A 25,097-nucleotide genomic window follows, 5' to 3' on the forward strand; every position below is an offset into this window, starting at 1 on the left:
ACGCTTTTTCAGGCTGGTTTTATAGCTACGTACCTACCTACGTTTTCGACAGCGCGGCTGAAACGCGCGCGTTAGGATTTGTTTGGGGTAGTAGTTGCGTTTTATAATCACACGCTTGAGCAGTGCTGTTGAGTAAACGCGCGCTGTTGTATACAGAAGCAAACGCGCGATACTAATCTCGTTTTACAGCAAAACGCGCGCTGCTAACAGCGGCGCTGCTCAACGACGTGTCTAACAGCGTAGCTATAAGACCAGTCTCAAGGCGCTACGCGGATTGGAGATTACATTAAATAAATAAAAAAATAAGAAATTATAAGCTCAGGTTTTCTCATGATGTTATCCTTCACGTCACTGGTGTGATGGAGTCCGAAATATTAAATGGTACACGTAACTTGAAAAGTTCACAATACTTGCGCCAGCACAGTTTCATGCATGCATTATTCCATACCATAGTGTAAACGGGGTGAATAGACAGGAATGGGGTGAACCCCACTTCTGTATCTATTCGACCCGTTTTACGGTATTCCTGTTCCAAATTTCATCCAGCCTCCTTCAGCCAATGACATGCCAAGATGTATATAACTAACAAACACATACAAACTTCGCATTCACTGCCCCGCGCATTCTACGATAGATATGTACCTAGGTACTCTGTAGTGTATTTATTAGGATTAGTGGTAGTTAGTGGTGGTAGGGAAATTCGACCATATACGACTGAATTTACAATACTACAATACGTTCAAGGATAATTTTTATATAACGAATTGCTATTAGTTTTGTAAAATTCAAATCATTATATTCCGGCGCATCATGAACAGGAAAACTATTCATATGAGACGTGAGAATATCATCGCAATGTCAATGCATGGTAGTGTGTGTAATGTACTTTATAAGCATTATTTTTGAAAAATATTAGCGTTCTGCACTTCTCCTACTCATAAACTATAAGTGTACCAAATTTTATGCTCCTACGTCCGCGCAATTTTCGTAAAAAGGGGTCCAAAGTTTTTTCATCACGTATTAATATATAGAGGACGTATGGGGCTTCGATATGCTTTCGTTTCTTTGCTAACGGCGCATTCCAATAAACTACCGATCGGTAAATTTGCTTACGAGCCGTAGAATTTTGACATAAGCTCCATACAAAATGTGTCAAAATTCTACGGCTCGTAAGCAAATTTACCGATCGGTAGTTTATTGGAATGCGCCGTTAATCCATTTCATGTAAATGCTGCGTACTGGTGCTCCCACACAGCAGTTATATAACGTTATACAACATTGTGTAACATTTATAACAGCATATAACATACTCTACAACCACGGTTATAATTTGTTTAAACACAAATGTTATTGTTACACATTGTTGTATAACGTTATATAACCGCTGTGTGGGAGCACCATAAGAGTAAGAGCTGCGCCGCTACGACTAAACGTCTCTGGGGATTGGATTTTAGGATAGGTACTAAAAACTAAAATTGAAAGAAAAACAATTTCAAATTTCACCAGTTTTATTACGTTAAGAAACCTAATTTTGACAACTTTCTGTTACTATGTTTAAAATAGCAATCTTATACTATATTGAATTTTCGTATTTCTTTTAAATTCAGTTCCCAAAAACATGCACAAAGATAATTATCATATTCATTTAGTAATATTGAGGTAGTTATTAGTTTCAGAACTTATACCAATTATAAAATGGTTCTAAAAATAACAGTAATTTAAAGAAAATGCGGTTGGACTATGTATGTCAATTTATCCTGCAAGAGTAGTGAAAAAAAAAAACAATATATCAATCAATGAATATTGGACCTTGATACATTCATTTGAGAAGCAACAACAACAGCTTCCCTATTCTAAACAAAAATATCGCATGCTGTGGGTCCCGCCTCATGAGATCGCGTATGTACGCCCGTTATTTTATTTTATAATAATAATATTTATCACATGGCGGGCGGGACGAGACGCGACGACACGAAACGAGTCTGGCCGGGCGGTACCGCCACCAGCCCGGTACGACGTGTTCCTACACCCGCCCGGCCGCCACGCGACCACACTACACACTGATATACATGCTCCAGCAAGGTACATAAATACATACGACATACATAAACACTATTACTATAGACTCGGTAAACTTCAATAGCATACACTGGAGGGGATGTAACATACGAACAACAGAAGGAGTGCTCCATTTCCCCACTAAATAAAATTAACAAGTAATTGAAAAAAAAAATGCAATGTGCGCTCGAGGTTTCCATAAAATGAAATCGATCCTTTCACACGTAAATACACAAAATAGTTGTTACACACACGAGAAAGAATTATAATGTAATGTAAATAACAGTAGAACCATCAAACAAGAATGATAATAGCGACAATGACAATATGTAAGTAATGGGCGCGAGGGCGCGACGGCAGGGGTGTAGTTCAGTCTCGTGGCCGCGCGCCACCCGCGCCTACATCAACTTAAACTACTTCGCAACGATACAATAATAATCAACTAAAACTATTTCTGCATCCTAACATTACAAATCATAATGTACCCTCTCTTGCTTTCATTTGGAAGGAATAAACAACATGCCTATATGTACACTCTTCCTGTCGCAGTGAAAGTAACCGTATATTATATTCCATTCTGATAGCCGATGCAAGCGGAATCTGGCTGTCTGTGTGTCGAACAATAGTCGATCGACCAAATACTCAGGTAGTCGACCGATATTGAACACATAATACAAGCCAATTTCTTTCTTGTCAAGAAAAAATATTGTTAATCTACTAACGAGTGGAAATGTTACACCAATATGAATTCTAACATTAATTCAAGACATTCAAATATCGATAATGCATACAATTTTCTTTAGCGAAACAATAATTAGCTTGCATACATCTACACATATATTTTTCACTCGTACCGTATATAAGTAATAACATTCAATGCGAAATTATATTATAATTTAGTAAATTCTCTAAAATACGCAATTGCAGGTGGTCGATCTTTCAGCAATAGGTGTTATTTCGTGAAATATGGAATGTAAAATTATTTGCCGATTATATTAAGGACTTATCATCCTGACGATACGCCATAGCGTAAAAATCGTTCACTTCTAGTATCAAACATTCATATTCAGTTTTTATAAATTCAGAGCCCTAGAAAACTCATAAGGTATTGTAATAATAGTATCAATTGGTACTTTACACACTAATTCCTGGCATTAAGTTTAAGTGATACAGGTATTGTGGAGAGTAACAAAGTTAGCGACGAGTAAGCTGCCCATCGCACGACATTTAATCACTAAACCATTCATTTTGTTAAATTATGGCCGAACAATAAACCATTCGCATTGGTTGCGTCGCAATCGCGTTCCGCAACACCAATAGTAAGTCTCGGCATGTATGTCAGTAAGTGGACTCTCACTGCTCTCTGATCATAGGCAGTTATTCTTCCTGATATGTTTGTAAAAATGAAGTCCGTTTTCTATGTCATAAGTTATTTACATATTGTTTAACGTTTGTTCTCCACAGAACAAACATTACTTATCCGTAGCGTGTAAAGGAACTCACGTACTTAAAACTCTTGCGGGTACTATTCTCGTACTACATAGTGTACCGTTAATCATAATAGACGGATTTGTCATATTAAAAATAAGCCGTTATAAATTTACGATTAGTTTACTTTTTCTTAAATATGTATTGTAAATATAATGTGTATAAGTGAAATATAACAACAAACTCTGCTTCAATAATTAACAGTGACTTATTTATGGAGGCTTATTTACATTTATGTAACATGGCAGCATATATCATTCTTCTACATAGATTAACTATAGCTTTGTGAACTATTTATTATATCAAGTACGTAAATCATAAAATTATAACGGCGACAATTGTTTTTATTCACGGCTCACGGCTCGTACCTTTAAACTGGTATCTTAAGTTTATCGTTGAATATTAAGCACCTATAGCACGTTGTTTTTCGTCTGTCTATATAAGGAGTTATTTGCCAAATGTGAGATTATTTTTTTAATAATAATATGTGGAAGCAATACAAAATTGCAAAGAAATATGTTTTACTATCACCAAATGTGTAGCAGGGTCTTGTCAGAAAATTTTAATATTTACCACAAAAAATTTATTCAATTCAAACATCAAACAAATCAAGATTACTAAATTACTACATTATAATAAGGTTGTACTGATTCGCAAAACAGTTGATCACAATCACGTAATCATCAGTACAAAACCATTACTGATATGAAGACAAATAAAAAAAGACTTATCTTCCGATAGCGAACTGACTAATCTACGCAATATGAATTTACCGGTATGTATATGTAGTTACAGTTACTATAATCATCAAATCAATGTAAATATGAATGGATTGTCAATATACTATCGGAAGATGAAATAGCTGAAAACAATTCAGCTAAATTCTGACAGTAAAATACATATGTTACTAGATTAATTACCTAATAATAGTAACTGATTTTAATTATAATGGAATAGGAGAAGGTAAGACATGAATTAGATCGTCGTCGTTACAAACCAGTACCTTTAACTTTATTTAAGTATCACATTTCAATTATTAGGTAATCCGTCTGGGGTAACATAAGTATGAAGTAAGCATGCATATTGTACCCTTTACATTCAGCACTAAAACAATAAGTGCAAACAAGAATATTATTACGCCATCCAACATTAATGAATTGAAAATTATTTTGATGCATTTGGGACACGGAATAGACGTAACCAGATGTTTTTAGAGACAAGTGTTGAAGTATCGGGACATCAGCTGGCGAGGAGTGGAGTAGGTGAGGAGCACACGCGACAACCGATCGTGGCTCAGCCTACACCAACTCCTCACGACTTACAATTTATAATTTATTATAATCTAACCTAAAAAATGAGAAAATGGAAATAAGAATGTAGTACATTCTTAGTGACATTTTTGCCAAAACTTCCATATATTATCACATTATACATATAAATATCTAAGCTTTTCATTAATTTTGATATTATTCACTTAATCTTAATCTCTCATAGTTTAAATTATCTCACTTGGCACAATGATAACGCAAATCGTACAATTGAATAATAAAACATATCACGATAGAACCGAACAATACGACGGACGCGACGTTAACACTCGCACCATTAAACGCTACGGTATCGTTCAATGTCCAAACCTCTGTATTACATTTTCAATACAAGAAAACACTATAAAGCTAACAAAGACAAAATTACAAAGAAAACGATCAACAAATGTTACTTACAAATTAAAACTCATAAGTTTACTCCTTACTCTCCAACAATTACTATTATATCAAAAATATTTGTCCATCATATTAGGTAGATCATCGCCTCCATATCATAGACGATAGGAGCGGTGGCGCAGACGCCAGGCGCGGGACGCTAGCGAATCGCGGGGCGTTTCCCGGCCATGCCGCGCTTAGTCAAGTCAAGGCTCGTTACTACGTCAGACCGATTCGACACACGATCGGCGTTCACTCTTTGGATTAGTTACTTATCACCCAACACTCACATCAGTTCAATAGAAACCATTGTACGACACAATCTCAGCAGCATGCAGAAACTCCGTGTATCGTTTCAAGAAATATTCTTACAATATACTTTGCAAAGCCGTTTATCCAATGAGCCTCCTCTTTAAAGCAACGTCGTGTAATTTCCGTTCATAGTTAGGTTTTCCCACACACCCTTTAAAAATTACATTTAACAGTATAGTACGGTGATTAACAGATTAGACTATTATTTTATAACAAAAACATTATTTGCACTTCAAGTTTGTATAGAGAACGGCGTGATATTATTATTATTATAGATATTGTTATTAACATTTGTAAACAGTATACAGAACATAATCTAACTATTGCAATCTATGACAACTCTTTACAATGTAGCAGAATAACATGGTATGAAAACATAACAATCACATTATTATTTAAAAAATAGTGTATATGAATAATATTATATATGTATAATATATATTCAAATTCAATCATCAACATAGATAATTCCCGGAATAAAATATGGATTTATCAATAGATTTACACTACAATAATAGAATTATGTCAACAACAACATTTGGACACTATATTGTCAACTCGACAGCCTGCCTGCACTAAATTCAAGTGAAGCGTTACTTACGACAGCGTCTATCCTTTGTGTAACACTTATGTGCATATATGAAGCCAGTTTAGTGGATGGAGCGCATCATTGCGACGACGCTAGCATTGGGTGACTGCGACCGCAGGCGGCCTAGGCTGCCCGAGCTGACGGGGTGTTGCGAGGGCTTGAGGGTGAAGAGGTGCTTGAGGGCGCGCGGGGATCTCGAACATGTGGGAGGCAGTTTACTGCTGCACGGGAGGCGGCGGTTGGGCAGCGCGGCGGCGGCCCGGTGCGCTCGCCTGCGCAACCATTGCACGAATGCGTCGCTGCGCCGACTGATAACATACACAAGCAAGCATTAAGCATACAATTTCAAAATACATGTACCTATTACAATATTTACCATATTACAATATTTAACAAATCACAATAGTCAATTAAATAACACGGTAACCTTAGCAAAATTGGCATTGCAAAACAATTATCGCAGAGCTTTCACCAACTTTCTTTCTTTTCTTAATTATAAATCCCACGCAATTACATACAGAACAGATAAAAATCATACATAATTGATTTAAAAAACCTTTTAGTTATTGGTACAGTTTACTATTTTTTATTATCAATGATGATGATGTGGTACCTGTACATGTTCCTTACATTACGTAACATGATACATTTTTTATAAAATAAATCGTACCTGGTGCAATATAGTTTAAAATGTTAATAAACTATACATGTAGTTACATAGTCCAATATGAATTAGGCGTAGCAATAAATTAAAGAGTTTTTAATATATTATAATAAATTTTATTGTCACTCACAACATTCGCTTATAAAATAATTAAGTATACTCTGTTTATTTACGTGAATACTGGGATAACTCACCTATGTTTTAGCATCAAAGGCATAAAATAACTTGCCATGGCTGGTGTGGTGCCATTTCATAGGCTCACACTGAGGATTGTATCCTTATACAGGCAGTGACTCGATTATGACTCTCATCCCGCGTCAGGTGACCGCTACAAAACGTAAATATCTTATTATGCCACAGTGAGTTGTGTAATTAAATTCAAATGCATTGTGAACTAGTTCGCATGGCGCCAGCAATTTAGTAAAACATTATACTTATCTTATTGACATTTTCAATGCATGTTTCGCGTCACCTTATGTCTTCATAAATAAATATTACGTAACGAATAGGAACGATTTTCTTTGGACTTGTAACTACATGTATACAGTTAATTTATAGCACCACACATTTTATACCACCGATTTACAATTTCGCAGAGGCAATTCATAACAATGATCAAACTTATGAACAAAACAACAGAATTAACAATTAATAATGCCGTAAAATTACATAATGCAAGAACAATGTAGAAATTAGTGTTAGAATGCTGCAATGTTTGGTGTATCTTCATAGTAATTATGTCATTGTAAGATTATAAATTTAAAATCGATTATTTCAAATAAATATATTTTTTAAATCGATCTCTATTTGGTAATTCACAAATTGATGACTTTGGGCTGCGATTATTGTTTTGTATTTAATAAATAATTTATTATTTCATAAGAGCGACGAATTTAACGAATTGAATTGTTCAATACAGCAACAAAAAATAATGAAGCTGTTTTATACATAATTTTATTTAAATATTTAATCTATATTATTTAACAACTATTTTACTGTAAAGACTTCTCTAGTAACTTGATGTCATCATACTCTAGTTAAGATTAATGTTTTCCAAATTAGATAAGGCCACTATAGTAATAGTATACAGCTACTTATAGTGCGCAAATACGTTTCTGTGATATAGTGAATTGAATAAATAATCTGAAAATTATTTTACTATGTAGTATTTTTTATGATTTCATCCCAATATAAATCTTGGATGTGAAGCTGGTCATTTAATTGTTTAAAATACTATTTGGCTTTATTAAAATTTTAGTATTAACTTCTTGACCAAATATTATACTAGTATGTAATAAGCTACTAGGAATAATGTCCGGATTAATTTATTAGATTGGTGAGACAATTCCGTTCTTGTACCTTATCGGATAGTTTTACTGTTTAAACGAGTACAACACATGTGCCGAAAACTGAATTAAATAAAAGTAATTTCCTTCACCTACTCGAAGCGAATCTAACAGCCGTACTCAAAAACATTTAATAATTACTTCTCAGCTAGTATTTATGAAGAGTTCTTTATTACGATGGCGGTAACATGTGTTCGAGGCGGTAACGTATAATAATAGAATAATAAAATGTAATACAAAAACGTCCCCTGAATCCTCACTATGACAGCAATCTCATTTGAAACCATATCACTGCTTGCATTTGTGTTTTCCTGACACTGTGACTCCCATTGCTTTTTTGGTGTTTTATTAAGTCATTCAAAAATGTATCGAAGTAATAACTAACATTTCCGTTATCGTTTTTGACTATTGTAGCACCAAATAATAGAATGATGTTATCACACGAGCATCTCGTAAACGGCTAAATTATGCAGCATTTTAACACTATTGTGCCGTGTCGTCGTGGCTTATTTTGTATTCGTACCTGCACGCTGTAGAAGGGGCCGACGATATGCACTGTTGTATCGTGATCCTGTTGCTGCCCGCCGCCCTGCTGCTGCTGTGGTTGTTCGGGAAGCTTAATTAGCGATCCTGTTACGCGTTGCAGCTCCCGTACGTTTTGCCCGCCTTTGCCGATGATACGGCCGACCTGGGATGAAGCCACCACTATCTCCACTGTAAGCCGCACGTCATCAGAGCCTGACATGAAACCTTCTTCTCGCATCTTCTCGAAGATGAGATACTGAGCCTGTAAAAATAATGCCAAACATGGTAGACAGTGGACCTCTGGGGTCTGAAAACATCACTTAAAAATAAATATTCAAGGGTTAATGTACACACCTTCCATTGAGCCTCAGGGCTGCCAACAATGGTGACCTTACGCTCCTGTTGGGGATTGCTTTGGTTCTCGCCTTGCTTGTCTTGCTCCAGAGGAGCTATCTTCACAGATGCGTTGCTGAATCTTATGATGTTACGAATGTGCAGGCCCTTCGTACCGATGATGGCGCCCACGGCATTGTTTGGGATGTACAAGTAAGTTGTTTCCTGTTAAACAAAAACGTCGATGTAATAATCCAGTTTATTAAATTTTTATAGTAATGTCCCGATCTTAAACACAATGTTACTATTACTATATCATTTTATTTTGTCTATAATAGTTAAAATCAGTTAAACAAGTGAATCGAGATTGTTATAAGTCGATCAATGATCAAGTGTAGTACCTGTGAGTCGCCAGCTCCCTGCTGTGCCCCGCCCTGGCCCGGCAGAGGAGCGTATATTGGAGGCGGGAATGGTGGAGGAGCGCCGCAGAATCCACGTCCGGTGGACATCATGGCCATGGGGTGCAGCCCTGGGAACATAATGCTTTGCGGTGCCAGCATCTAAAACGAAAATGTGAAGATTAATTAAATTAACTATTAACAAATTACATACATATTCTTATGATAAGCTATTTAATAAGGTTCGACTTCGAAACAGTCACAGACATTTTCGGTGGACTATTGTGTTATTATGACGATTATGATGTAGTAAATACCTGCAAATCACTTTCGTAGCTCTGGCGAAGCTTGGCTGAAATCTGCGATTCCGCTTTAGCCATATTTTCAATAGTGCCCTTAACTGTGATGATGCGCTCCAAATTGAAACTGTTGATATCATTGATGGAGGAGACGGTAATCTTCGTATCAGTTTCTTGCATGATTCTTTTAATAGTGTTACCGCCTTTGCCAATAATACGGCCGATTAGGTTATTGTGAGCCAAAATTTTGAGGCTAATCTCACTGAAAAAAAAAAATATTTTATTATTATCGTCATAAATCAAATTATTATATCCACAAATTTAATTTAATTTCATCATCAATTAAATCTTTTATGATGTAGTTGTGCGAATGTTGTTTTGTGGTGCTAGTAGGAGCAAACCCCTAGTAAGCAATAATTAGATGTGTAGTAATTTTTGCTAATAATATCTTACCCCTTGTTGGTGTTGTTGGCTTCCTGTTGCATGACTTCCAATATTCTTTTGCATGCATTAGTGCAGTTCTCAGGATTACCATATATGGTAATAGCTTTCTCAAGAGAACCAACGTTGTCCTTGCGGTGGACATCAACGCGTGCACGGCTCTGTTGTGTAATGAGGCGGATGGTGCTGCCCTGGCGGCCGATGATGGCGCCGACCATGTCGCTCTGGACGAGGAGCCGCAATGGGAAGTCGGTGGGTCGCGAGCCGCCACCGGTGGCACCGCCGCCGCCGCGGCCGCCACCAGGGCGTCCGCGCCTGACGCCACGGGTGTTTTGCTCAGCTGCCTCTACCTTCATCCGACTGCCCTCTAACTCGCATCCATTCAAACCATTGATGGCTCTGAAACAATTTTTACAAACACGTCAAAAAAATACTTTACGCCCACCAGAGAACAAGCAAAACACAAAAACACTCACAACCAACCCACGCGTGTTCTAAGACATCTTTTTTTTAAAACCATAAGTAAAAAAGGAACAAATAATGACCAAGGTATTTAACAGTAACTTAGGAAATGGTACAATTCAAACAAGACGGGCATCAAATACTGTCCGAGATTTAGTTTTTCTATAATGGTACAGCGTGATTATAGGTTTAATATTTTTCGATATTTATAAATAAATCATTGCTTTATCTTTATAAACATCATTATGGTCAGTACATAAATATGCTGCACTCTATGTACTCACAAGGTACACGTACGCGCACACAGGAAATTACTAGGCATACGACCCCTCGGTACATCTTTGGCTACGTTTAGACCAACATTTATGCCCAGTGTCTTTAAAAACAAATTGTAAAATGAAAACACAAACCATAAGCAGTGCCCTTTGTGATTTTACACACGCTGTCGCGTTCTAATTATTATTATGTACTTCTAATCTACCGAGGAAAGGTGGACAGCAATAAAGCAGAATGTTAACGCAATAGATACAAGACATGCGAACGTCGAAAGTTATGCGAAGAAGAATGTAGTAATCGAAGCAGACGGTGCACACAACGCAGCTCAACCGTCAAGGACAATACTCACTGCTGCGCCTGCTCCGGAGTCTCGAAAGTGATGAACACCGCTTGGGTGTTGGCATCGCGCGAGTTGGCTTTGTCGCAGTGTTGTACGTTGCCATACTGTGAGAGCAGCGGTTCGATGTTGTCGAAGCGGATATGTAGAGGTAGCCCACTGATGAGAACTTTTGATGACCGGCTGCGAGAAGCGATATATTCACTTAACCACTTATACAATGTGATAGGGGTGGGACTTCTACCCGTTAAGGCTGAGTACTACATCTAATTTTATCGACGAAAAAAATAATATGGGGGGTTGAAACCCCAATTAAAAATATTGAAAAATAGCGAGTTTTCGGTAATAATATTCAGAAATGATTTTTTTTCTCACAAAAATATTATCAAACATATGAAAAAAGCAATGAATTAGTTAGCCAAGGTTATTAGCTACCGTTTGTCGTTTTTCTTTTGTTTCTACGACGCATACAACCTTTGATATCACATAAACTGAAAAAAATATTAAAATAGCCATAATTTTTAGGGGGAGGGGGTTCACCCCCCTATATTTTTTTTTGTCGATACAATTAGATGTAGTACTCACCCTTAACGGGTTAGAAGTCTCACCCCTATCACATTGTATACAACAATGTTTTATTTATTTTATGTTTAAGTATATCTATTATTAACTAGCACCTATAAATACTTCAAATTCAAATCGATTAATTTCGCATGATAGAGTTTCACACGTTTTAATGTTTTATCGCTATCATCTGAAAAGTTTCAATCTCACTGGTTTACTTTTTACCCGACTGCCAAGGAAGGGTTATGTTTTTTCCAATAGTAAAATTATCATGACGCTAGTACAATTGCGATACAATAACTTAGGAATAGAGTAGATCTTAAAGTACAAAATATTAGGCTTGACATATTTACAAAAAAAATTTTTTGACTGCACGGTTGGCGCGGTGGCTGGGCAACTGGCTGCCGTGCCACGTGTAGCGGGTTCGATTCCCGCACCGAGCAACTCTTTGTGTGATCCACAAATTGTTGTTTCGGATCTGGGTGTCACGTGCATGTGAAATTGTATGTTTGTAAACGCACCCACGACACAGGAGAAAATCCTAATGTGGGGCAACGTTTTTAAAAACAGAACAGAACAAATAAGTCAATTTATCCGCTTTCGTAAGTCAATAACAATGCTGACAAGGAAGCATTACGAGTATGTCATATTGTTCATGTAGTTCATCGCAAGAGGCCGAGCAGGAAAAGGTCGACAGGGTACGTAATGGAACGCTACGCCACTACGTACGACTCATAACCGTCCCACGACAGGTGTTTCACGTTTTCAGTCTGACTCAACGCACTCTGTCCGTTACCGATCTGACGATTACAGAATTATTGCACTAAGCCCTACCAAAAGTAATCTCATGCTACAGGTTGAGATAAAACAAAAAAGGATGCAGAGATTACAGCATACACCAACACATTCAAGTTCGATGTTGGAAATATTGGTGGGTACAAATGTTAGTGGCAGAATAGCATCCAAATAAATAGTAAAATACAATTTGCAAACATTTCATTAGATCGGATATCATTGGCTACAAAATGGCGGAGCTCCGGAGATGACATCATCCGCGCCCTCGTCACTACGCCCGCGGCGCAGCGGCCCGACGCCGGCAGCCGCCCGGTGCCCCCCGCGCGACCTCTCCCCGAATCTCCCCACTACCCGCAAGCCATTCACAACTCCGTTCCATTGCACTCGCTCAATGCATGACCCCTCATACTGAACGTACCTACCTATACCTACCTACTAACCACACTTAAATACACCTATAAATATAAATACCACAGAGCCCACAACTGACGATTTGTGATTTGCTTTGTTATAGTTTCATTATTGATCAACAGAAATAAAGCGGTCGTTGCTTTACCAGATAAACAAATACATTATTTGCAATGCATAAAATACAAAGTAGATGCAATTAGTGTTTTAACAAATGCAGTAATTTATTAATTTAATTACCAATGAGTACTATTTTTATAATTACCTACGTATTAATAATATGTATAAAACGGTATAAATATTATATTTTAAATTATTTAAAAGAAAACAAAGATGAGTAATATCTATTCGTTTCTGTGTTTAGTAAGACACGTCCATATTGGTTTTCTTAGGGTCATTGCACTCTCGTAAATCAATATCTCCGCGCATCTATTTCCTCTTCAGTACATACTACCTAAAGTGAGGTAATAATGGTGTACATAGAATATATCATAGATTATTAGTTTCGATATATATTTAATGTATAATGTAACTGTGAATATCCTTATAACGAAATTATATTATATCTCACTCGTCTCAACTTCTCCGTCTCGCACGTTACCACACTCGGGGTCAACAACCTATTGACAACAGATTACAGTACATATATTATTTATCACTGTACGTCATCGAATGTCACAACAATATTGGTACTACTGCTAGTTGAATTCATTTTTACATTTTACTGCGGATGTGTGTAATTGGTTTATGATTTTATATTATGACATTGATGATTACCTTTTATGATTCCTGCCATTTCGGAATTTGCATGGGACATGACAGGGCGACATGAGCCGTGAGCTTTTCGTACCTAGTAACTCTAGGCTCGCGTAATTAGTCACTACTGGGTATGAGAATACGTACCATTTATTTATGTTTTTGCGGACAAGTTGCCGTGTGCAAAGAAAAATCATCCTTATACCATCATAGGTGGGTAAAAATTCTTTTGAAGTAATCTTTCTTATTACAACCATAAGAAGTACGCTTTCAGCTGAGAAGTGCACCTTAAATAGACTATACTCGTCTCAACAGCATAACTAATGAGTACCAAATCGAAAATATCATACAAAAGATGTACTCGAATAAGATTATACAATGCAAGCATGCAATTTTAAGAGGTCAGAGATTTTAGTGCTGGGTAAAGACGTCTTCTCAACAATGCTCACATCAAACTTGAAATGACCAGTAATCACCACGCTTACAGTTTTAGCATTCAGTTCTTAAGCGAACGCGACGCGAAACTATTGGAAAAGCTACATCGGTACTTCCAAAATTTTGGATCTCAGAACCTAAACCTTGAGGCTATGATGACTAATGACTGATTCTTTATTATTATTTTATTATTTATTATTCTGTCATTTAATGAATACTTAACCTAGTACTTAGCAATTGCTTTCGATACAAAATCGTTACTAAGGAATAATAGTTTCAAGTAATCATAAAATGTCTAAAGTAATCATAAAGTGTGTGGCAGTTAGACGCATTATAAGGTTTAATTTAATAATAACGTATTTCAATAACACTCCTAATTCCTCATAACATATAACATAATTACACAACTTTAAAAGAGTGCAAAACTGTGAGAAGAATGTTATGCAATGCGTGACATTTAATATTATAAACGTGAAAGTTTGTTTATTTGTTTGGATGTTTATCCGTCAATCACGCTGAAACTACTCAACGGATTTTGATGAAATTTGGTATACAGACAGGGTGTAAGCTCACTTGGGTTACAGGTTCCTACTTTTTATTCGATGGGAACTCGGGCGCAGCCGCTAGCAAAAGCTAAAATATCGAATGAAACTTCCTGGAAAGAATAAAATATGTATGCCCAAAATACATGAAAAAATATATTTCGGGCGATCTGAAGATAGGAAAACGATGCATTTTTTATTATTACGTACTAGTTTTAAGTCAATAAATGCGTTTATCGCGATTTAGGAAAAGTCTTTTGGAAAAAAAAGTCAATGGCAGAGTAAATTAAAATATTCATATTAAAAGTATTCGTTTGTACCTTTACACTGCATAGCTAAATCGTAATGTGTGTAGTGTGCAAATGAGATTGAGAAGATTACAGAAAAAATACACACGATTATTTTGTTAGTCACAAGTAGTCCGCATAGCGATTTGTAGCTTTCTACCTTGAAAATTGGGGAAGGCTCCATACCAATTTCGACTAAATTTTAAGGAAGCCCGGGACCTGCGGTTCCATGAAAGGAAAAGGTGTAATAAATAATATAATATGGTATCCTATGTACTATGTGAAGTATAGAATAGGTAAAGCTATAGATACTAAATAAAACTAAAACACTTTAGTGTACACACCTTTGTTCCTCTTAATTTTTTACATTTTTTAAGGGAAGAAGAATTTCTCGAATACTCTACTTTTTAAATTGAATATGTTTCCCCTTTGTTTTGATCAAATTCTAAAAAACGAAACCCTTTTTCAATCGAAAAATGTATTCTTTTAATACAGTTACAACTGTTCGACACACGTGTGTAGCCCCACTATAATGTATACTTATTGCGAATCTTCTAAGACTGTAGGTAACCCATTTTATTTAGCTTTGTAGATATTTCGTTATTTTATGGACTTCAATTTCATAGATAAAAAATAGTTCAATAACTTAAGAATAACTTAACAATAACGGTAAGGTTTTGGGTAAGTGATGTTCATGACATACATCTACACTTTTACAAGCCAACCTCACACGATGAAATACAACATAATAGCGTGGTTTCACGCCGAGTTTCGGTAAGACCGTGTACTCCGGTCGAGACGGCCCGTTTTAAAATGCATGTAATTATTAGATAACACAATTTAGGGCCAGATATTAATGACTACATAAATTCTGGTTATTAAAAAAATATTTTAAGATAAAATATTCATATCGTAGTTGTCCGTACGGAGAGTATTTCAACAGGAAATAGCGTACAACAATAGCATTAGCCACCTCGAATTAACCAAATCAATGCATTGCAATTTTAACAGGCGTAACCAGAACGAGTCAACAATTTCAGAGCAGTCTAACTAGTTTCTTAGCAAGTTCAGTCGTTCGTCCAAAAAGGCGGCTCAATATTCTGGGGTGTCGTCTAAACCTGTTTGATAGCACGTAATTGGTTCAAATTCACTTGAATATCTCATGTATTTATGTAGTAACCACAATATTTAATAGGATTGTTGCATCTGCTGCTGCATAAGCGCATTACCGAGTATGTATGTATACCTACAAGTTTGCATAAACTTGGTATACTATTTATTCACATAGCTATTTGTCTATTCAGGTTAGAATATACTATAAATACAGGTTATATTTGTTACAATATATTGTATATTGTATATTGCATGTATTTGTAATTGTCTTATAACGGCTTACGATGTTTCTTTTGCAATTATTACTAAGTGTAAACCTGGTCCCTATCAAGTACTTAGTTGTTAACTTGACCTATTTATTCTTATTGTTTTTTTTATAGTACAGCACTACAACCTGTAGTACCTGTATTAAAAAAGTCGAATTGAGCAATAATATGCACTTATCATTGTATGATCTAAGCCACAGATATACTTCTCGGTATATGAATACTGGCTGGGTTATAATATAAATTATGTACCTATAATATAATATGCCGTACGTTATGGAAAATCCTTCGCTCACACTTCATTACTATTTTACTACCAGACATATGTAACGTAGTGATTGTATAATTGTTGTATTGTATAGTAACAATACCGTAAAACGGGGTGAATAGAAACAAATCAGGGGTGAATAGGAACAACATTTTGTTGTGTTTAGTGTTCAATTTAGAACTGTTTACACCATTTTAATATTTTTTATTAATTCATTATTAAAACCAAAATTGCTCTATTAAAACCAAAAACATGAAAACAAACTAATAATCCTAATAATTTTTTTTTTCTATTTTACCCCCTGATTTTCTATTCACCCCATTTTACCGTTAAATACTAATTTTAACCAAACACCCACTGGTTGGTTTTTAATAGATTGTTGAAATCATGTATTATACATATGCAAGTTCCTATCAATAAACCCATATCATAGCATGACGAAGGCTGGCGATGCCGGCACGTTCGGTATCAGTGATTCATGAACGCGCCGCGACAAGCCGTAATACCGGCGGGGCGGCAGCTCTGCGCGCCGCCATTTTCTTTACGCACCACGTGTTCATGTGCATCGAATTTATTGATGCATCATAAAGCTTTTACTGCATTTTGGAAATCTATGTCAGTAAGTAATAAAGGAATTCCAAAATTCTGTCTCTTACATTAGCTATCGCAACAAAACGACTCCAGCAGCGTTCTTGTGTTAATGTGGGCGTATTCCTTTGGACAAGATATTCTACAAAACTTAACATACCTGCGATATTTCGCCATTCTGTATTCCATAGGAAAGATGTCAAACTTAACACAGCACCGCGCTTGAAGTGGTTGCGTACCAACGCTTTCAATTTCACTACTTCCACCACGATTACAAATCAAATTTAAAACAACAAAGTGTACTACAATTTCTAGTACATGAAGTATATTTAATGTACAAAACGACCGGAAGGAGTGATGAACCAAGCCAATTCGTACATGAACTGTGGCGCAACTGCGAGTGTTGCCGTGTGACTGAAGAATGAGTGAACCGACTCGAACCGGGCTGAGTAGCGACAGTATAGCGGACGGACGCGACGCGGGCTCAGGACGGACTTGCAATGCAAAACGACTGAATGCCGTACCGCCCTCCACCCGCCCGCATTCTGATAAAAACAATCTATGCCATTCACTAATCCACTATCATTTAAACTTAAAATTCATACTTCAATTAACTCAAATGATAACTTTATAATTATCATTTAATTTTAATGAAATGGAAGTTACTATGACAACAAACTGTGAATAAAAAACAACACTAGTAAAACTCCTATCCTTATATCAGTCCATCAAAACACCTACACCACTACACAAATTACTTTCTTAAAATTGCATTCTTTGCATATTAGGAATATGCAGAAGTTACTTTGCAAGGACATTTCAATTGTTTCTTCTTCGACCCTCAGCAGATCATGACCAAGCACTAATATGATCAAGATAGCAGAGGCAAGGCAGCAGGTCATCCACCAGACTTGGCTCAATAATGGCAACTGATTTCCAACTAAACAAGTAAACACACTGCCTAATTATTGTAACAAATATCAACTCAAAATGAATAATTTATTTAATACCTAGGTGGGTAAGAACTAACTAGTTTTGTCCACGAGGCTTACTATCCCATATCCCATTTCCAGACATACTATTTACTAATCTAGGTACCTTAATCCGATTATTTTAAAAAATTAGAGTGGTAAACTATTGTAATATATTAAAAAAACTAGGTACATAAATATTTACCGAATAATGTAGGAATAGTAGGAAAATAAACGAAAACAATCAGTATTTTATTTCAAACAAAAATTTCGTAAAAACGAACAGTTGGTAGGTAATCTGAACAGTGCGGCAGCGGCACGTGGCGCTGGAAAGGGCTGAACCACCTGCCGGCAGGTGCAAAGTCCACCGCAACAACTGCGCCGACTTGTGCATACATAGCATACCTACTCGTATTAAGCACGACCAACCCACATTAAAGTTTCAGAGGTTAAGCTCAAAGAAAACAAAGCATTTCTCCGTTTTAAGTATAATTGGTTTATTTTTTTTTTTAAGTGTTACTCATTTCTACTTCTTGGTCTATTGATTACATTCCTTACATAGATACCACTTTTTTTTGAGGGGGAAATCATCCAATGACTTCTCCCACCTTGGGCGAGGCGAGAGGGAGTGTCAGACTCTTTTCTCCTGCTTTTCGAGCCGGAGCCCCGGTAAACCCGCTAGGTAGTCCGCAGCTCCGGATCAAGCATCAGCCCTACTCGGTCCCATCTGTGGTGGTACATAGATACCACTAGGTCTATAATGTATCTATTATGTTTAAAAAGTTGTAAAAGTTGTTGTTTAAGTATTTGTTTTATTCTCAATTTGCTTAAAAATTTGATTAGAAATTCACGTGTTTTTAATCCCCAAACCCGAAGAGGAAGTCAGAGGTACACTACACTACACACATGTGCAATTTCTACCACGAGCATGTTAAAGCACCATGTTACGAGTGCCATGGAATAGGCCATACATACAGGTAACACAGGTGTCCCTAGAAGTATGGATAAAATCGAACAAAGGCATAGAGTAGGTTACCTAACTTTTTGATCTGGGAATGATGGTCTCATTCTTCATTCGTTATTACCTATCCTTGCTAAACAAATTCCGAGTATAAGCTCTCAGGAAGGTAAACGGCTCTTTGACAAGTTTCTACAGATATGACAAAGTCTTAGTTAAAGAATCTCGTTTCACTTTTTGGGTAAAACCCTGAGAATCAGCAAGTACGAATCAGACGATCACCAGAGGCTCTGTACCAGTTGGTTATAATGGTAATCCCCCTCTTGAATATATCGTCAACGGTCCGTGACTACTGCTGAAATATTTCACGCCGGTTTCCTGTAAGGCTGTGGTATTACTCCGGTCGAGCAGTTCCATTTCTGCCCAACATGGCTTTGTTACTCCTAGAGAGTAAAGAACTGAGAGAGTACTCGGCATGTAACATAGCAAGATATACTGTGTGCCCAAGTTCACACATTTTGGAAGTATTTCTCATTAACAATTCCTTTTCTTATTCTTAAGGTGTCTCCAAACATGCGCGACAAAAGCCGACTAATGTTTGTGCGGCAGTTCGGTGCGGCACAATCATGATAGGCCTGTCTACATCTTCACTTTACGTCACGTCACGTCACGACAACGCGGACGTCATCAACGTGGAACGGTGCGGTTATATGCTATTCCACGGAATTGTTTTTCGTTTTTGGGCATTTCCACCCAATTAATACGGGACTTACGTGTTAGTCGGTTATTTTACAAGCACGGTGACATGACACATTGCGGCGTCGTGACGTGCATTTTCACGTTGGCCAACGTAAATTACCACGTCACAGACTTAAAGATTTAGATTTTTCAAAACAAAGTCTACTGAATATTTCAAATGACCGCGACAACCTGTTGCAGTTATTAATGTCGAGAACTAAAATCACGTTTGTTTCATGAGTGTCCTGAAATATTTATCGTATTGATTTTAGTAATTAATAATTAATTAACAATTAATTAATTATTAGTTAATTAATTTCGGCAACAGAAACGAAAAGGTATTATGATTCATGAGATGTGTTCTGGTGACAGATAGACAAAGCTCTCTTGCGTACTAGCGGTCGACCGCCAAGGCAGTGCCTATCGCCTGACTTGGTTGCCATAGCGGTTGGATCGCGGTTGCATATTAAATTGAAAATGCGGCCAACTACGGTTTGGTTCGGTTTGGCTAGCCGCGCGCTTGGTCGCTGCCGCCAGTGTGTAATGTGAACTTTTGGGGATGTCTTCATGGAGTCTCTTTAGCACGAGTAATAGGGTTCTATCTTATTTTTTTTTGAGTAAACAGTAGATCTTTAGTTTGTTTGTTTTCTGAATAAGTGAATAATAATGATAGATAAACTTTTCTAACCAATGGTCGTGTTACGAACAAAAAACAAACATTACAAGTCATTACACTAACCTTAAGTATTTTAAGTTAGTGGTTCCGGACATTTTGTGAGGATGAAGGCATACATACTATTTATTGCCCGACCTTACTTACTGTCGAAAAGCTAAGTCTAGGGGTACTCATTTCCGTGCTCGTATGAGCAGAGGGCTTTGACGGGTTTGTTTTACGTTTAACTAGATCGAAACGTTACTGCATTCGGTGCTTAGAGGGCTTAGCAAGAGTTTGTTTTACGTTTACCGTTAACAAGATACGTTAACGTTACTGCGTTCAGCCCTCTGATTGGTTGGTTATGGAAGCAGGGCAATCAGATATAACAGAACCACTATTAAGTTCAGTTTTTTACGTTTCCGTAGCTTTGTTCACGGATTGAAAGCCTCAACAAATAGTTAATATTCTAATAAATTATCCGGCTCCGGCAGATTTATGAAAGTAAAGTCAATAAAAAAATTGTAACATATCACATGAACTAAGTATTTGGAGCTATAGTATAGCGCCGTTAGGATGAGGAGTCAAGATGACTGTAGTATGAGGCTTAAAAGAGGACAATAGTTTTAATCCTGCAAACCTAACAGGAGCAGGGACTATGCCTTAAAATACTGGAACTCACTATTTAAGTGAAATCCGGTACGATAGCGTTAACGAAAGTTAACTTAACGTTAACTAGCATTTAAGACCATGAAGATGAGTACCAACTTGGTACTCATGCGCATATAGTGGTAATAAAATAGGTTCAGTAGTTGCCATGAATTCCTTTTTAAGGAAAGTAAAAGAAACTTTGGAAGTACTCCTACCTAACTAACTAACTAAACACAAAATCCCGTTTTAGTGACCTTTGAGTAACGTTTTTCCTTAGGTCAGATCGATAACGACGTTTTACATATCGCTTATGATGGCGTTTTGAATAATCCTACCACTTGGAAATGATTGTAATCCCTGTTTTTTAGTCTATTTTAACCGGGCTGAGGAATTGGTGTAGATACCACACAATTATTGTCTATACGACAGCCAAGCTTAGACGTGTAAATCCTTGTGTATTGAATATAGATAAAAACGTGTATCAATTTAACGCATGGGGTACAGAACCCTAAAAATTCTTAATTTCTCCTATCTCCTAGTCCTAAAAAGCTTTTTATTCCCTAACATCCTTGTGGAGTTGGGCACACAAAAACCTTTTTACATACATATTTGCCTCTCAGTGATTAATGACTAAATTCGGTTAGTGACTAGGGGCGGACGGATTCAATTAAATTAACTACTTGTGGTGGCCTCTCTTAGAATGTTGGATAGTACAAAGCGTTATAGAGTATTTGTACAATGCGTTAACCGACTATTTAAAATCTGCCCCTATAACGACCCATTGACCAAGATCAGTGACAACGCTAATGCAAGACCAACGCCTTTTTTACATTTAGAATTTTTTAGATACATAGTTTCTCTTTTTTCTACCTAGGTAGGTAGTTCTATGATAACAATAAGGTATGAAATACCTATGTAGACAAGTATAGCGTCATTAAGATTTGTCAACTTGTCTTTAATAAAACCTTGCAGTAGGTAACAATAATTTTCTTATCTTACAAAATATAAGTACATAATATGAAATATGCTCGACTATATTATGTACAATATTCAGATATGTAATATTTTATAAATTACCTATTTATTTATGCTGTTCAACTTATTACAACTATGACAAATACCTCTAAAATAAATAATAATTATGTGTTTGGATTGTAACGCATTAGAGTCAACAGATAACGAATTTTAATTGTTGTATTAAGGTTCCTACGTAATCAATATAGGTAGGTAATACTACTACGGTACTTTTAGTGAAGTGTTAAGTTGAACAAAAATCAAGCGAGGTGAAGACGCGCAGACGCGCACATCTGCCTACCTAAGTATGTAAGTATACTGTTGTACAATAAACGTGCGTCAATATACCTATTTACAAGGTAATATATAAATTGAAAACTAGTCGACCCGCGAACTTACGTCTCCCGCTTACGAATCAACCAGTCCGCTCTGTAGAATTTGGTAGGTATCTAACTATCTACGTATTACGAAAAAATACTTTGCTTCGCGTCACATCTTAATTCTTGGTTTTTTCTTTTATGTAACTAGGTAGGTACCAACTTATATTGTTCGAAGAAGATTTAAATCGCAAATTCATGGAAATAATAATTTGTATATAATTAAGTAAAGATAAAATAAGTAAGTATTTATTTAATTTAACAAATTGATAACGTACAATAATATAATTATTGAGTACTTTCAGTTTGATACATATTTTTGTCCTATGCAAAAAATAAACCAGTAAGACCGCATCCATAACAAATAAATTACCTAGATTAGGTATTAACCTTCATTTATTCTTCACAGTAGGATAGACAGACATGTAACGAGGCGGGTATTGCTGTTTTCTCTTTGTGAAGCATAGTGATAAACAGTATTAAGTAATGCTAACTTATTTTAAGTTTATTTCAAAAATCTATTCACTATTTAAAATATACTTATTTCGAATTTTATATTTGCGTCTTTAAACAATTAAAATGGCTTACATTTCGATATTAAATATTTTGTGAAAACACTTGTACTAACCTTTGGTCTTGGTGATCTTCTGGTTCATATTGATCATGGTCCTCTTGTGACAAACTAAGCTCGCTAAATTGTTGTTCCACAGAATTAGACATTTTCACTTTTTTATGGTTTCCTTTACCGCGGTAATAACGATTTTTAAATACTGGTTAAAATTGGAATGGTCTTTTAAGACTGGTGGCTTATTTCGAAGCGTGAATGACGATATTTTTTTAACGAATTTGTATGTAAGCCGGCCGGCGCGCACACGTGGTTGCTTTGAGCTGTTTATTTTCGTATTACATAATATAGTATGATATAGCAAAGCTCCGTACGGAACGACACCGAGCACAAGCGGTGTCGGTGGAGTAGCGACGTACGGTGGCGTCACCGAGCGAGCGGCGAAATCGCTCGGGAAGTGCGGTGCGGAGAAGGGATGGGCGCGAGTGGCACGTGTGCGCCGTGCGTACGGTTCGTCGGCTATCGAGATCACTACTCAACTGAGCTGCCTAACTGATGTGACGTGCGTGACTGAACGAAACGAACGACGCAGACTCTACTCGATTCTTCGCACAACATTTTCTGCGGATTTTGTTTGAGAATGCGCGCGCTGGGCGTGGCTGAGCCCGGGGCCCGCGGGGAGAGAACGCCACACCTTAGTGAAGCGCAAGTATCGATCTTAAAGTTATATCGAGTGTAACAGCAACTAATAATGTTGCTTAGGTATTTGAAATTGTTATTTTTATTTATTAAATGCAATTAATAAATTTATTTATTAAATTAATTACAAGTAAATATAAAATCAAAATTATTGGTATGCATAAATTATACTGTCTCAAAAAGGATTTAAAGTTTCATCAAACCTGCTACACGCATAGGTCAAGAGAAAAGGAAAACAAAGTAAAAAATATTAATTAATAACAAAATATGTCAGCAGGTACAACAATTATAAGCATTAAGATCAAACTTAAGTATTATAATAAACTATGTTATTGTGAATAATACGAAACCATTCAATTCTAAATAAGTCAGCAAAATATGTCAGCAGGTACAACAATTATTATAAGCATTAAGATCAAACTTAAAAATTATAATAAACTATGTTATTGTGAATAATACGAAACCATTCAATTCTCTTTTTCACGAATTCATATTTTAAAAACGATAAAAAGACGTAGGTTATTAGTATTAAAGTCCAAAGTTATTTTTTTTAAATAATACCTAATTTGGTATTTAGTTAATTGATTTGTGCTTTTACGTATCATTCTTCTTTTGGAAATTATGAATAACAGGGTGGTGTCTACATTTTACGTAAATTTATTTTGAATAATATCGACAACATGAAATTGATGGTCAATCACTAAGAGCGATAACAGGTTCGTGAAGTATATTTGTTACTGGGTCCGTGTGACGGCGCCCCGCGCCCATGCGTTTTCCACAGCGCTCGGCCGGGGCCCGCGGAGGGCGGTCGCCCGACACCGCCTACTTCGTCTGGTACAGGCGTCGCCCGCCTCGTGTCCCGCTTCACCTTAAAATTACAAGTAGACGAGACGTAGCTCCAAGGAGAAAACGCCCTTCAAATAGCTTACCCTGCCCTTATACGAGGGTTAAGGCACTGAGTTGCTAAAGTAAGCCCCAAGTGATACTCCACAACGCGTACCTACCAAATCAACGATTGATTGAGTAGCCAAATCTATTATTTACATCTGTATATTAAAAAAAATCGATAATGTAAGTAAAAATTCAGCAGACCGCTATAACGATGAATCAAATTAATAATGAAACTTGATTATAAAGTTAACTTCGGTTTTGAAATTTTAACAACGTATCGACCGATTTTTTATGTGGGACGACGTTGTATACCCGATGCGTGCGTACG

General features: G+C 36.5%; 1 protein-coding gene across 7 annotated transcripts in view; it reads right to left on the bottom strand.

Moving 5' to 3' along the window:
* Window positions 1-1,490: 1,490 nt before the first annotated feature.
* Window positions 1,491-25,097, bottom strand: part of LOC118270986 (insulin-like growth factor 2 mRNA-binding protein 1) — a 62,927-nt gene continuing 39,320 nt past the window's right edge. The window contains exons 1-8 of one of the 7 annotated variants that reach the window (XM_035586878.2): window positions 23,243-23,793; window positions 11,244-11,414; window positions 10,169-10,555; window positions 9,734-9,977; window positions 9,420-9,578; window positions 9,040-9,243; window positions 8,684-8,947; window positions 1,491-6,458 (exon numbers count right to left, since the gene is read on the bottom strand). In XM_035586878.2, the coding sequence (XP_035442771.1) occupies window positions 6,366-6,458; window positions 8,684-8,947; window positions 9,040-9,243; window positions 9,420-9,578; window positions 9,734-9,977; window positions 10,169-10,555; window positions 11,244-11,414; window positions 23,243-23,334 (1,614 nt within the window). In that variant the 5' untranslated portion in view covers window positions 23,335-23,793 and the 3' untranslated portion in view covers window positions 1,491-6,365. Of the gene's footprint in view, window positions 6,459-7,008; window positions 7,143-8,683; window positions 8,948-9,039; window positions 9,244-9,419; window positions 9,579-9,733; window positions 9,978-10,168; window positions 10,556-11,243; window positions 11,415-17,413; window positions 17,594-23,242; window positions 23,797-25,097 lie in introns of those variants that run through there. The other 6 variants (XM_035587025.2, XR_007707150.1, XM_035586944.2 and 3 more) reach the window with 6 other exon arrangements.

Source organism: Spodoptera frugiperda, chromosome 25 (genome assembly GCF_023101765.2).
Source record: "Spodoptera frugiperda isolate SF20-4 chromosome 25, AGI-APGP_CSIRO_Sfru_2.0, whole genome shotgun sequence".
NCBI classification, from domain to species: Eukaryota; Metazoa; Arthropoda; class Insecta; order Lepidoptera; family Noctuidae; genus Spodoptera; species Spodoptera frugiperda.